Source organism: Pelophylax lessonae, assembly GCF_965119305.1.
Source record: "Pelophylax lessonae genome assembly, chromosome: 2".
NCBI classification, from domain to species: Eukaryota; Metazoa; Chordata; class Amphibia; order Anura; family Ranidae; genus Pelophylax; species Pelophylax lessonae.
The window spans coordinates 685536313-685549958 of record NC_138769.1 but is presented as its reverse complement, the minus strand read 5'-3'; the positions used below and the strand labels follow the sequence as shown (position 1 = coordinate 685549958).

General features: G+C 41.0%; 1 protein-coding gene across 1 annotated transcript in view; it reads left to right on the top strand.

The window, feature by feature from the left end:
• MED17 (mediator complex subunit 17) overlaps positions 1-13646 on the top strand; it is an 85444-nt gene that overhangs the window by 37476 nt on the left and 34322 nt on the right. Inside the window, exon 6 of the mRNA XM_082245862.1 lies at positions 9491-9643. Within this exon, the coding sequence (XP_082101988.1) occupies positions 9491-9643 (153 nt within the window). The remainder of the gene's footprint in view (positions 1-9490; positions 9644-13646) is intronic.

Sequence of the window (13646 nt, the reverse complement as noted above, 5' to 3'; positions counted from 1 at the left end):
CTGGGTGTATTTGTAAAAATGATACCTCTACAATTAGTCCCACCCTTGTGGGTGAAGCAATGGCAGTCTGTGTTGCTTATGATAGGCCTTTGCTGGCATTCAGCACCCGATATTCCATGGTGGGGCGGGAATGACCCAATTTCCGGGTTTGAGAGCAGTAAACCCTATACTTTTTTGCCATTGTAATAGATGGTTTTTTACCGTATTGCATAGAATGCCTTTAGAACCACTGGGTCTTTCCGCAGAGAAACATTCCCACTGTGTGATTCTGTTTCCAGTAGTCCTCCTTTAGGATGCCACAGTTGGCAAGAGCACTCCAATTTCTTGGTAATAAAAAAGCCTAGGGTTAGGTCTGGGAAGACTCACCCCTTGGTGGAGTTGAAGAAAAGTCCTTTTCGTTACTCTACAGCCTCAAACTCCAGGTCCAAGCTCAAGTCTTGCACCCAGTCAACCTGCAAATATTAGACTTCCAAGTCCCCCAAACTCTTGGAGAAATCTCTGTGAGGGTGTGCCCCCACTGGTGAAAGTGGGGGATGTCTGTTAGCCATTGCAGGCACTTGAACAGCCTGCATCTCGGATGCTTGGGTGCAGAAAATTGTTTACAGGGGCTACATGCTACAGTTTCACTCCCAGACCCCTCCATTACTGCCAGCTTGCCTCTGCACAGATTATAAGATATCCATGCAGCCCTACCAGGTCTTCTGGAGTAGAGAATCCTTGCCCCAGTCCCTGTGGTAGACGGATAAGTTCCAGGGCTTCTACTCCAAATTGTTCACAGTTCTTAAGCCAAAATGATACATCTGCCCAATTTTGAGTGTTTTAAATACCTTTAATTAGGCCCATAAATTCTGATTGGAATCCATCACATCTGTCATAGACTTCCTTCTTGCGCAACGGATTGTTGTGTAGTATATATAAAACCAAAAAAAAAAAGTATTATTATAACCTAAATGCACAGAGCATGTGAATGGAGGGCTGTCTGCAAACTCCTGTGATTGCATTTATTTTAACTAAATTCTTCTTCTTCCTTTTCAGTTAAATCAAAAAAAAAAAAAAAAACATTGCAACAGACCTACTACATAATGATGCTTTGTGCTGTTTTTTCTGTTTCTTTATACATGTCTCTGGAGCTCCCCACTATGGTTACCTCTTCAGTATCAGATTCCTCCAGTATTAGGTGTATGAACACAACACAGTCTGCTAAATGGGAATACCCGTGACTATGAAGTAGTGATCGACCGATATCTTTTTTTTTTTTTTTTTTTTTTGATACCGATATTTTGTTCATCGGATATCGGTATTGGCCGATATTTTCGACATTTAAAAAAAATTTTCTTTTTTTATTTTTCACAGGTACTATTGTGGAAGGATCTGGGGGTCTAAAAGACCCCAAACCCCTCCTATGCACTTAAAAGCATTCAAAACGCCAAGTTTGGCTGTTTTTGAATGCTCACATTTTTTTTTAATTTGCCACCGAGTACCCAGAAGTGATGTCATGACCTCACTTCCGGGTTTTTTACATGGAGACCCGATCACAGCCGAATGCGGCTTTGATCGGGTCTTCTCTTCGGCGGCCATGCAGGTAGGATCCCCGGGTCTTCTGGTGAGAAGGGAGACCCGGGTGAACCGCGGAGACGTCCCCTCCCGCTCCTTGTAATGACAGCCGAGCGGCTTCTTAGCCCCGCATGGGTTGTCATTACAAGACAGCCGACCGTCGGCTATGGACGCCGGTACTGGGGGGATGCCTCTAGCTGCAGGCATCACTCCGGTACAAGCACTTTCCCACAATATCGGTATTTCCGATAATCGGTCAATCCCTACTATGAAGTACTACTGGTTTGGTCTATGTTAGGATATACATTTATATTATTGCATAGCTGTGTAAAATATATTACCTTTGATTGAGACTGCACAAAATTTTTATTGTATAGAGTATTTATTTTTCTTTTAGTATTTTGTTTACAGTATTTATTATTCTATAGCAGGATTGTTGAATTAACCACTTCCTGCAAACTGATGTACCTGTACGTTGGCCTAAAGAAGTGGTTGTATCGGGGTGATGCCTGCAGCTGCAGGCATCACCCCAGGTCTGTTTTTTAGAGCTGACAGTTGACTTTCTGGAGATACTTTCTCAGCAGCTGCTCAGCCATTATCCCAGTGACGTCCCCCTTCTGCCACTCTGCCTGGGTCACCTGTCCCATCGGGAGACCCGGGCAAACAGCTGCCACGTCCACAGCCGGATTCGGCTTCGATCTGGTCTCCGATCATGTAACCCGGAAGCAAAATCGCAACGTCCCTGCTGGTTTACTCGGCTGCCAACGGCGCCGATTTAAAAAAAAAAAAACTGTCAAAATTTTCAAAAAATGCAGATTTCAGCGTTTTGAATACTTTGAAGTGCAGTGGAGGGGGTTTTTTAGACCCCCAAATCCCTCTATAAAGAGTACCTGTCACTGCCTATCACTGTCACAAGGGGTGTTTACATTCCTTGTGACAGCAATAAAAGTGATCAGATTTTGATCTTTTTTTTTTTTTTCAACGAACAGTGTTAAAAATAAAATAAATAGAAAAATGTTTTTTTTTTTTTTTTTTTTTAAAGCGTCCCCGTGAGCTAGCGCACCAAAGAAGATACATACATAAGTTGCGCAATCAAATGTAAACAGTGTTCAAATCACACGTGAGGTATCACCGCGATCGTTAGAGTGAGAGCAATAATAAGAGAGCAAAAGACCTTCTCTGTAACTCTAAACTGGTAACCGGTAAACTTTTTTAATGTGTCGCCTATGGAGATTTTTAAGTACCGTAGTTTGTCGCCATTCCACGAAAGTGCACAATTTTAAACTAGAACATGTTTGGTATCTATTTACTTGGTGTGACATCATCTTTCACAATATACAAAAAAATTTGGCTAACTTTACTGTTTAGTTTTTTTTTTTACACTTCAGTGAAGTGTATTTTTTCCAAATAAATTGCATTTGAAAGACCGCTGCGCAAATACCGCATGACAGAAATTTTTTTTGGCATTTTATTCTCCAGAGTCTTTGCTAAAAAATATATATATAATGTCTGGTGGTTCTAAGTAATTTTCTAGCAAAAAAAAAAGAAATACTTATTTTAACATGTGCCATTAGTCAAAACCTTGGAGAGGTTCAGCTGTAACCTTGTGAGATTGACACTGGAAGTGACTCGCTTGGATTATCTGGGTCTCTTGGGACACAGCTCAAGTCAGTTCTTTTCTTTCTCAGAAGAAACTTCAAATTCTATGCTTCCAAACTTTTTCAGTCCAAGAATTACCTGACTTTTTGCTTCTGCATGAGAGTCCTGAAGCTGATGGTAGCCTCCTTTTTGAGGCAGTTTTCCATTTGCCCTGTTGCACTCCTGAGGCAGTTTTCCATTTGCCCAGATCTACTCCAGACCCCTACAACACAGAATCCTGTTGTCTTGAGACAAAATTGGTCCTTTAGATTGACAAAAAACAGCGCTTGCATATAGATCAGCCAAATAATTTGTGCACCAACTAACAAGTGCTATAAATTAAATAAATCACTCATAGACAGCTGCTATACACTGAGTGGGCTCAGAATCATAAATAGTATATAAAAATATAGACGCTTGCCTAAAAATATAGATATATATATATATATATATATATATAAATATGGTATAAAAACGAAATAATAAATACAAATGTGCAATAAATTCATTCAATATTCCACAAAAAGTGCATCTGTGCTACAAAAGTCCATAAATGTGTATTGGTAATAAATAAATAGTCCACAAGAAAAGTGCTTCAGTTCTGAAAAAGGTGTATAACCATGCCAAAGTGCTTAAGAGACTCAGCCGGTGCAGGGTGCTCAACTCCTCTTTCGTGTCCCCACTCACCGGAAGTATTGGACCCCACGGCTGTTTAAGTCTGGGGTCACAACAGCTTAAAGAGTAGTAGATGTGTATCACCAGTCCTCCTAGCAGATATGGCACTCTGTTCTCCACCGGTGTTAAAATCTTTTAAAGGCTCAAAAACACAAAAGGCTTCCATCATGAAATATGCAGAAACATTAATAATGCGCAAAAGGTAAGGAAACTTACAAGATGAAAGAGCACAAGCCAGCCGTAAGGTGTACAATTCCTCCGGGAACGCCGTTTTGCATATTTTTAGATGGGAGCCTTTTATTGAGTGGGGGACACGAAAGGGAAGTTGAGCACCCCGCATCGGCTGAGTCTCTTAAGCACTTTGGCACCTTCTTTGGCACGATTATATACCTTTTGCAGCACTGAAGCACTTTTCTCGTAGACTATTGAATTTTTTGGCACTTGAAGATATTTATTATCAATACACATTTATGGATTTTGTAGCACAGATGCACTTTTTGTGGCATATTGAATGAATTTGTTGCACACATTTATGTTTTTAGGCAAGCGCTTATATTTTTATATACTTTTTAAAATTGGTCCTTTTATTTCTGTCTTCTGGAAGAGCCTTGTGACTGATGACAGCCTGATGGGTTGGGTAGGAGTCTTTGGCACCTTATCGTGCAAAAGGGATTGGATGTCAGCTAAATCCCATCTCTCAGTTGTTATTCTGGAACCTCAGGCAATGGCGATGTCCCTGCAACATTGGACCTCTCAGCGGGAGGGGTCATACAATCTGGATTCAGATTGGCAATGCCACGGCAGCGATGTATATCAACCATAAGGGAGGAACTAGAAAACTTGCAGTGGCAGCAGATGTAGAGCGGATGCTGTCATGGGCAGAACTGAGCTTGCCTGCTGTCTACATCCCTGGAATGGACTATTGGCAGGCAGACTTTTTCAACTGACAGCACCTAGACCTATGGAAGTGGTCTCTAGACCCAGAGGTGTTCCAGAACCTTTAGTAATTGGTGGGGATCACCAGATGTGGACCTCCTGGCCTTCAGATTGAACAACAGATTAGACAGATTTCTCCAGGTACAGGTATCCTCTAGCAGAAACAGATACTCTGGTGGCTTTGTGGAATCAGTACATCCTGATCTTTCCATTCCTGAAACGTCTTCCTTGTCTGCGGTGTAGGAATAAGATGTAGGGGATTCTTGGTGATCCTCATAGTCCCGGACGTGCCCAGCCATATGTGGTACTCCTACCTGCTTAGACTCCTGGAAAGATGCTCCAAGCACTCTTCCAAATTGCCTAAATCTTTTGTCTGAACAAACAATTTACCACCTTGTATCCTCTTTCTGGCTTTAATGGCATGCCCTAAGAGACATGGCTTCTCTGAGGGCTTGTTCACACTAATGTGTGAAAACTGATGGGAAAGCTATGCAGATTTCACTTGCAGAGACATCAGTTAATATCAGTTTTAATGCTCGTTTCAGTAAGTTTTTATGTACATTGACATCAGTTTTCATACGCATTACTTATGTGCCCTGTTCACACCAATGTTGATTTGATGTCAGTTGTTTTTTTCTTTTGTGCAGAAAACTGCATACACATTGCAGATTCCTGCGCAGAAAAAAAAAATCAACACATTGTGGTGTGAACAGGGCACATAGAGAACCATCGTTTTTCTTTGATCCCTTGCAGAATGCATGCAGAAAAACTGATGTCTGTGCACCATAATGTGAATGAGGCCTTAATCAGCGACTCCCATGGTGCCAAAAGCTAGGAAGCCTGCTTCTCTCAAGGTCCACCACTGCACTGCTTGCTTCAAGGTGAAAGGATATCCCCCCAGAAAATTTGTTGTGTTTTTTTTTTTTTGTATTGCAATTTTTTCCAGGAAACAGAACATAGCCAATTGGGGCATACCCCGGCTTAAGCAAAACAAAACGTAACCATCTACTCACAACTACAAAACATAGAAGACAGCAACGGCCCCAACACCATAGAACAGGGCTGAAACCAACCTGAAGTGCACCTTTTCAAACCATAATTTCAGAAGTAATGTCGTCATTCGATATAGGAGAATGAGATTCCTCCTCCCACAACAAAGTTCCATCAAGTTATTTCACTGAGCCCGTCCCTAGTAACCGGATTCCCAACCTTCACCTATTTAGGTCAGAAGCCTGTACAGTGAATCAATTGGCTAGTCTTGGTCATCAGTTGTTGGAGATGGGTTTACCCTTGTTTGATATTCTTTGATCGAGACCTTTGAGCATATGGCATCTACCATGTGGCTTCCCTGGCTTATCCCCCTTTAACTCCATGGTATCTGAATTAGTTTCCCTCAGCAATTTAAAATCCGTATTTTATCCTGTCATGGGTATTCCCTTTTCCACTCTCACGCAAAGTTGTGTTTCTTGTTGCCTTCTGCCCTGTAAGGTGAATGTCTGACCTAGTGACCTTATCTGTACAAAATCCTTTCTAGTCTCACACAAGGACAAGGTGGTGGCGTGTCCCAGAGCTTCCTTCCTACTGAACGTATGTTCAGCCTTTCACCTCAACAAGGATACTGCTCTTTATTTCCTCTAAGGTCCCACCCTCTGTATGTCCTATGATCATGCTGTGTGAGCATGTTTTGCTGCAAAACTGAGGCATGCTGGGAGTAGGAGGGGTTATCTGGGGTTGTCCTACAACTACTTTTTTTTTTTCTTTTGGCAGTGTCCTACCGTAGCTACCTTCTAGGCTGCACTACAACCTGAAAGTAAGAGACTTTGTGTCCCGCAATTGCCCCCAAGAAAAAAATTTACTTTGAGTGCAAAAATCCTATTTTGTATAAATTCCTATCTTTGTTTTAAGAAAATATACTAGAAAAGCGGGCATAAACCTATGAAATTATTTATTATATGATTTTTCATTCTAATTAATTTAAATCAATTTACAGAGTCTGTCTTCAATTTGACATTTAAAGGCTATTGATTAGTGTAAAACAAAAAATTACTGTATGTGTGTGTACAGTGGGGAAAATTATTTGATCTCCTGCAGATTTTGTAAGTTTGCCCATTTAGAAAGAAATGAAGGGTCTATAATTTTGATCAGAGGTGTGCTTTAAATGATGGAGACAGAATATCAATCAAAAATCCAGAAAAAACACACAAAACAAATGTGATAAATTAAATTGCAGTTCAGTGAGTAATAGAAGTATTTGATTCCCATGCAAAACATGACTTCGTCCTTGGAGAAACCCTTGTTGGCAAGCACAGAGGTAAAACGTTGCTTTTAGTTGGTTACCAGGTTTGCACACATCTCAGGACGGATTTTGGTCCACTCTCCTTTTACAAATTGGAAACTCGAAGTTTGAGCTCCCTCCATACATTTTTATTTTTTATAGGATTAAGGTCTGGAGACTGGCTAGGCCACTCAATGACCTTAATGTGCTTTTTCTTGAGCCTCTCCTTTGTTGCCTTGGCGGTATGTTTTGGGTCATTGTCATGCTGGAAGACCCATCCACAACCAGTCTTCAGTACTCTGGCTGAGGAAAGAAGGTTCTCATTAGAGCTGCACGATTCTGGCCAAAATGAGAATCACAATTTTTTTGCTTGTAATAAAGATCACGATTCTCTGTGTAACATCTTTTACATTATAAAATAAATTGGAATAACTTTACGGTTTTGTTTTATTTTTTTTATTCATTAAAGTGTATTAATTGCGTTTGAAAGACTGCTGCGCAAATACAGTGTGACATAAAAATTTACAACAATCACCATTTTATTCTGCAGGGTCTCTGCTAAAAAAAAAAAATATATAAATATTTGGGGGTTCTAACTACTTTTCTAGGAAAAATAAACTGATTTAACTTGCAAGCAACGAGTGTAGGAAAAAGGTTTAGTCTTTAAGAGGTTAAACTTCCTTCCTCCGGCAGAGGGAAAGAAAAGATAGAATGTAATCATTTGTGTTTACAGTTCAGTGGGAGACTAATGCTGATAGGCTTTTGCGGGAGCCTTTTTTTTTTTTTTGACAGCTGCTCCCTCATAGCTATGTAAAGAATCGAGCAAGTGTCATGTTAAGATCGTCAGGGGGAGTGAATCGCGATCTCGATTCTGTTACGATTAATCATGCAGCTCTAGTTCTCATCCAAGATTTTACAATACATGGCCCGTCCATTGGCCCCTCAATGCAGCAAAGTTGGCCTGTACCTTTAACAGAGAAGCAGCCCCACAGCATCACGTTTCCACCTCTGTGCTTAACTGTAGGGATGGTATTCTTAGGGTAGTAGTCAGCATTTTTCTTGTCACACTTTAAAATTGTGCACGCTTGTGGAATGGCGACAAACTACAATTCCTTAAAAATCTAATTAAGTGAAGCTTTAACATTTTTTACATGTTATCAGTTTAGAGTTAGAGGAGGTCTAGCACTAGAATCATTGCTCTCACTGTAATGTTTGTGACAATAGGTTAGCATATGTGTGCGCAAACTATGTATGCTTTCGCCCCTGCGCTCAAGGACGGAGGCACTTATTCATTTTTTATTTATACACTCTCACTTTAAATTTTATTTTGGATCACTTTTATTGCTAACACAAATGTAAACATCCCTTGTGATAATAAAGCATGACAGGTCCTCTTTTTATGGAGGATCTCTCCTCTACCCTTGAAATTATCAGATGATAAAAAAAAAAGGGAAAAAAAAAGTTTACTGCCGCCCTACACCAGAAGTGATGTCATGACGTCCCTCTGGGCCTTTTGGATCGGGGATCTCCAAACTAGTGATCGACCAATATTGTTTTTTTAATGCTGATACCGATATTTTGATCATCGGATATCGGTATCGGCCGATATTTTACGACATTAAAATTTTTTTTTTAGGTACTCCTTGTGGAGGGATCTGGGGGTCTAAAAGACCCCAAACCCCTCCTCGGCACTGAAAAGCATTCAAAACACCAAGTTTGGCTGGTTTGAATGTTGTCAGTTTTTTTAATTCGGCGCTGAGCACTCGGTCATGACATCACTTCCGGGTTTTTTACAAAGAGACCCGATCAGAGCCGAATGCGGCTTTGATCGTGTCTTCTCTTCAGCTGGGTTTTCTCTTCAGCGGTGGTGGAGGTAGGAAGCCTGGGTCTCCCGATGGGACGGGAACACAGGGCGAGCCGCGGGAGGGGGGAGAATTGTAGTTCCTGAACAACTGGAGGGTCATAGTTTGGAGACCATTGTCCTAGATCATAAGAGGCGAGCAGAGACTATCTGGTCTCTCCTCGCCTCTCTGGCCAGTCGCACAAACTGCCGAATCGTTTCCTGGGCTAGCCATTGGTAACGGTAAGCCCGAGAAACACTGGAAGCTGCAAAGGTGGGGAGGACAACCCCTCCCGGCTGCAAAAAACTATACTGGGGTTATGGCTGCAGCCATAGCCCCGGTAAACCACTTCAAAACTGCAACATATATATACGCATTGCTGTCCTTATGATGTTAAGTGTTTTGTGTGTATGATTGAATTTGTATTCCAGATTATCTGGTGTTCCTCCACCTCTGCACCTTGTATTCATTGCTTGGTCTGTTACATGTTTTCAGCCAGTCTCTCATTGCCATCTGTTTGCAATTGGTTAGCTGCACTCCATGTAAAACCCTCTGCCTTTCTCGTTTCCAGGCACTCCACATTGGCAGACGAAGCTGGAAGCCGCACAGAATGTTCTGCTTTGTAAAGAAATATTTGCACAGTTGTCTCGCGAAGCCGTTCAAATCAAATCCCAAATCCCTCACATTGTCGTCAAGAACCAAATTATCTCTCAGCCATTTCCTGGTAAGAAATGTATGTTTTATGACTGTAGGAGGAGATTACTTTAGAGATCCATTTAGTCTGTCATTTAGCTAGAAATGGTATTTATTACCGAACACTGTGTATGGAGTAGATCTGTGTAGCCTTTTTTTTCAGGAAACTTCCTTCATTCAGCATTTGAGAACTAAAAAAAAGGGATAAAGGAAGCTTATCATTAGAGAAATGTGTAAGCTGCCATTGCTGACCTACTTTTAAACTGGTTCAAAACCATCTTCCAGGACCAGGAACAAGTATGCAGATCAGGATATTCAACTTAATTTGCTGCATAGTAAATGAAGGCTGGGAAGTACTGGGAAGCTTGTGGATAAGCAGGACCAGGATGCTTTATCCACTTCAACTCCGGAAGATTTACCCCCCTTCATTAGTAGGCCATTTTTTTGCGATACAACACTGGGTTACCTTTACTGACAATAGTGCGGTCGTGCAAAACTACCCAAAATCTATTTCTCCCAACAAATAGAGCTTTCTTTAGGTGGTTTTATATCACCTCTGCATTTTTTTTTTTGTGCTGTAAACCAAAAAAAGATTGACCATTTGGAAAAAAAAAAAAAAAAACATTTTTTACTTCTGTAAAACCTATCGAATGAAAAGCCGATATGTATTCTGCTACATATTGGTTGAAAAAAATCCCAATAAGCTATATTGATTGGTTTGCGCAAAAGTTATAGTGTCTACAAACGATGGGATATATTTATAGAATTTTATTAAATTTTTTTTTACTAGTAATGGCAGCTATCAGCAATATTGTGACGGAAAATCGGACGCTGACACTTTTTCGGGGAACCAGTGACACTAATACAGTGATCGGTGCTAAATATATGCACTGTCACTGTACTAATGACAATGGCTGGGAGCGGGTTAACATCAGGGGCGATCAAAAGGTTAACTGTGTGCCTAGCTTGTGTTTTACTACTGTGTGGGGTGTGCTTTTACTAGGGGAAGACCTGGATCCATATCTTTGCCTTGCAGAAACACAAACTCCATCCCTTTCCTCCTGTCAGAACATGAATCGGCCTTGTTTACATTGGCAGACTGCCGTTCTTCCTCTCCAACATAGATAGAACACCTCTCTCCAGGTTTTATAGATTGGGTGGTGTCCTATAGTCATATCACTTCTGGTCCTAGGGTGAGAACACTACTGATAGATACATACTGTGCAGACGTTTTAGGCAGGTATGCAAAGTGAGTGAACAGAAGAAAGATTTTAATCAAACCTATATTTGGTGTGGCTACCCTTATTGGCTTCAAACCAGCATCAGGCATTTTGTAAGATTCAGAGTCAGGTGTATGATTAACCAATTATACCAAGCAGGTTCTAATGATCATCAATTTCATATGTAGGTTAAAACAATCAATAACTGAAACAAACAGGCTTAAAACAGTGAGCTGAACAGCCAAACTCTGCTACTAAGATGAGGTTGGGGAAGACCGTTTAATGCCACAGGTCATACACCATGGCAAGACTTAGCACAACAACAAGACACAAGGTAGTTATACTGCATCATCAAGGTCTCTCTCTGGCAAAGATTTCAACGCGAACTGGGGTTTCAAGATGTGCTGTTCAAGCTCTTTTGAAGAAGCACAAAGAAACAGGCAACGTTGAGGACCTTAGATGCAATGGTCGACCAAGGAACCTAATGCAGCAGATGAAAGACACATCGTGCTTACGTCCCTTTCACATTGGAAGATGTGGGACCCAGGTACACCCATTTACTGTCCAGAGAAGTCTGGCCAGAAATGGTTTTCATGGAAGAATTTCTGCCAAAAAAAAAAAAATACCTCTGACTTGTAAACTAGGCTAATCGATTCAACTCTGCACGAAAACATAGGAACTGGAGTGCAGAAAAAATGGCAGCAGGTGCTCTGGATTGATGAGTCAAAGTGGTAAATATTTGGCTGTAGCAGGAGGCAGTCTGTTCACCAAAGGGTTGGAGGGCGGTACGATAGGGAGTGTCTGCAGGCAACTGTAAAGCATATTGGATGTTCCTTTCAAGTTTGGGGTTGCATTTCTGCCAATAGAGTTGGAGATTTAGTCAGGATCAACACTGTCCTCAATGCTGAGAAACACAGGCAGATACCTATCCATCATTTTATCCCACCAAGGAAGCGAGTGATTGGCCCTAAATTAATTCTACAGCAGGACAATAACCCCAAACATACAGCCAATGTCATCAAGAATGATCTTCAGGATCGAGAATGGTCTTCAGGATCGAGAATGAACTTCAGGATCGAGAATGGTCTTCAGGATCGAGAATGAACTTCAGGATAAAGAACAAGGAGTTTTGGAAGTGATGGTTTGGCGCCCATAGACCCTCCATCTCAACATAGTCTGTCTGGAATTACATGGACACAGAAGGATATGAGGCAGCCTTCATCCCCAGAAGATCTGTGGTTGGTTCTCCAAGATGTTTGGAACAACCTACCTGCCAAGTTCCTTCAAAAACTGTGTACAAGTGTACCTAGAAGAATTGATATGGGTTTGAAGGCAAAGGGTGGTCAAACCAAATATTGATTGGATTTGGATTTCTGTTCTGTTAACCTTCCATTTTGTTAATTGATAAAAAATAAACAATTACCACTTCTATTTCTGAGAGCAGCATTCATTTTTTTTTTTTCACACTTGCCTAAAACTTTTGCATTGTAGCATGTATGTATGTATATATGTATGTGTATATGTATGTGTATGTATATATATATATGTGTGTGTGTGTGTGTGTGTGTGTGTGTGTGTGTATGTATATATGTGTATATATATATATAATATTTTGTGCCTGGAATAAAGCTTTATATTTACCAACAAAATGGCTGATGGCGTTAGCTACAGTCTTATAAAACGTCTTTCTTACCTTGTTAAACACGACGTCCTTTGTTCTTTTACAAATGTAAAATGTTCTGTCCCCCATGGTGCAGGTTTTGTGTATAAAGCTAAAGTCTTCATATTTAATAGAACTGGTTCTTTGGAAGTTCCCTGGCATAGACAGTGGCACAGTTAGTGGCCTTCCCCCATTATGCCGTTTCCTTGGTATCTTTTGTAGAGTTCTCCCATCTATCTTCCAATGTGCACAGCCTGTTCTTTGCAGCTCTATGCTGCTAGCATGTGACTGAGGCTTGATTTTGTATGCAGCATGTGTTTGTAAAGTGCGAGTTGTGTTCGGTTTCTGTTGAGGGTAGATGTACACTACGTACTTATGATGCCCTTCCAAAAACCATTATCAGTCAATCTGCCATTAGTGTATTCATTAAAATAGGCCTGTAACATATACATTGTCTTCAGTCACTTGTGTGATTTGACAAATCACACCCCATTCTTTTCAATGGCACCCATTGAAATCAGTGCGACTTTAAAGTTGCAGTGACTTTGAAAAGGTGCTTGCACTACTTTGGTGTGACTTTTGATGTGGCTTTGATTTAAAGAATGTAAAGTCAGATCAAAATTGCACCAGTCGCGCAACTTTGGATACGCGCTAATGGGAATGGAGCCTTAAAGTGTTAATAAATCCATAGTCGTAAAATCAGTGTGTATATGCAGTAAAGCATGCCTGTTATGCTCACTGCAGAACCTAAGAGGTTAATCCTCTGCATTGTGTAAAAAGGCTGTTTAATCCTGTCTTCACTTAACCTCCCCTTCTTCCACTGTCCCCAACGCATCTCCTGATAGAACAGGCCTTGGGGACAAGTTGAACATGCTCAGTTTGGTTTGTATTACTAGAGGGTTTTTATATTTCTTGGGAGGATGCATGTGATCAGCCAAGGGCCAATCAGCATTGTCAAGGCAGAGGGTCAGGGGTCCTGCAGCCTCATAAGACAGTCGGTGGAAAATGAAAACTACTACTACAAGCTTTAACAAGACCCTGATAGAAGTCACAAGACTGCTCTAACTGCTGACGAGAAAAGGTATTTCTCTAGCGCTCATCGACAGACGTAGTCCTCGGTGATACACCACCTTCGGGTTATGTTACCTCCGCAG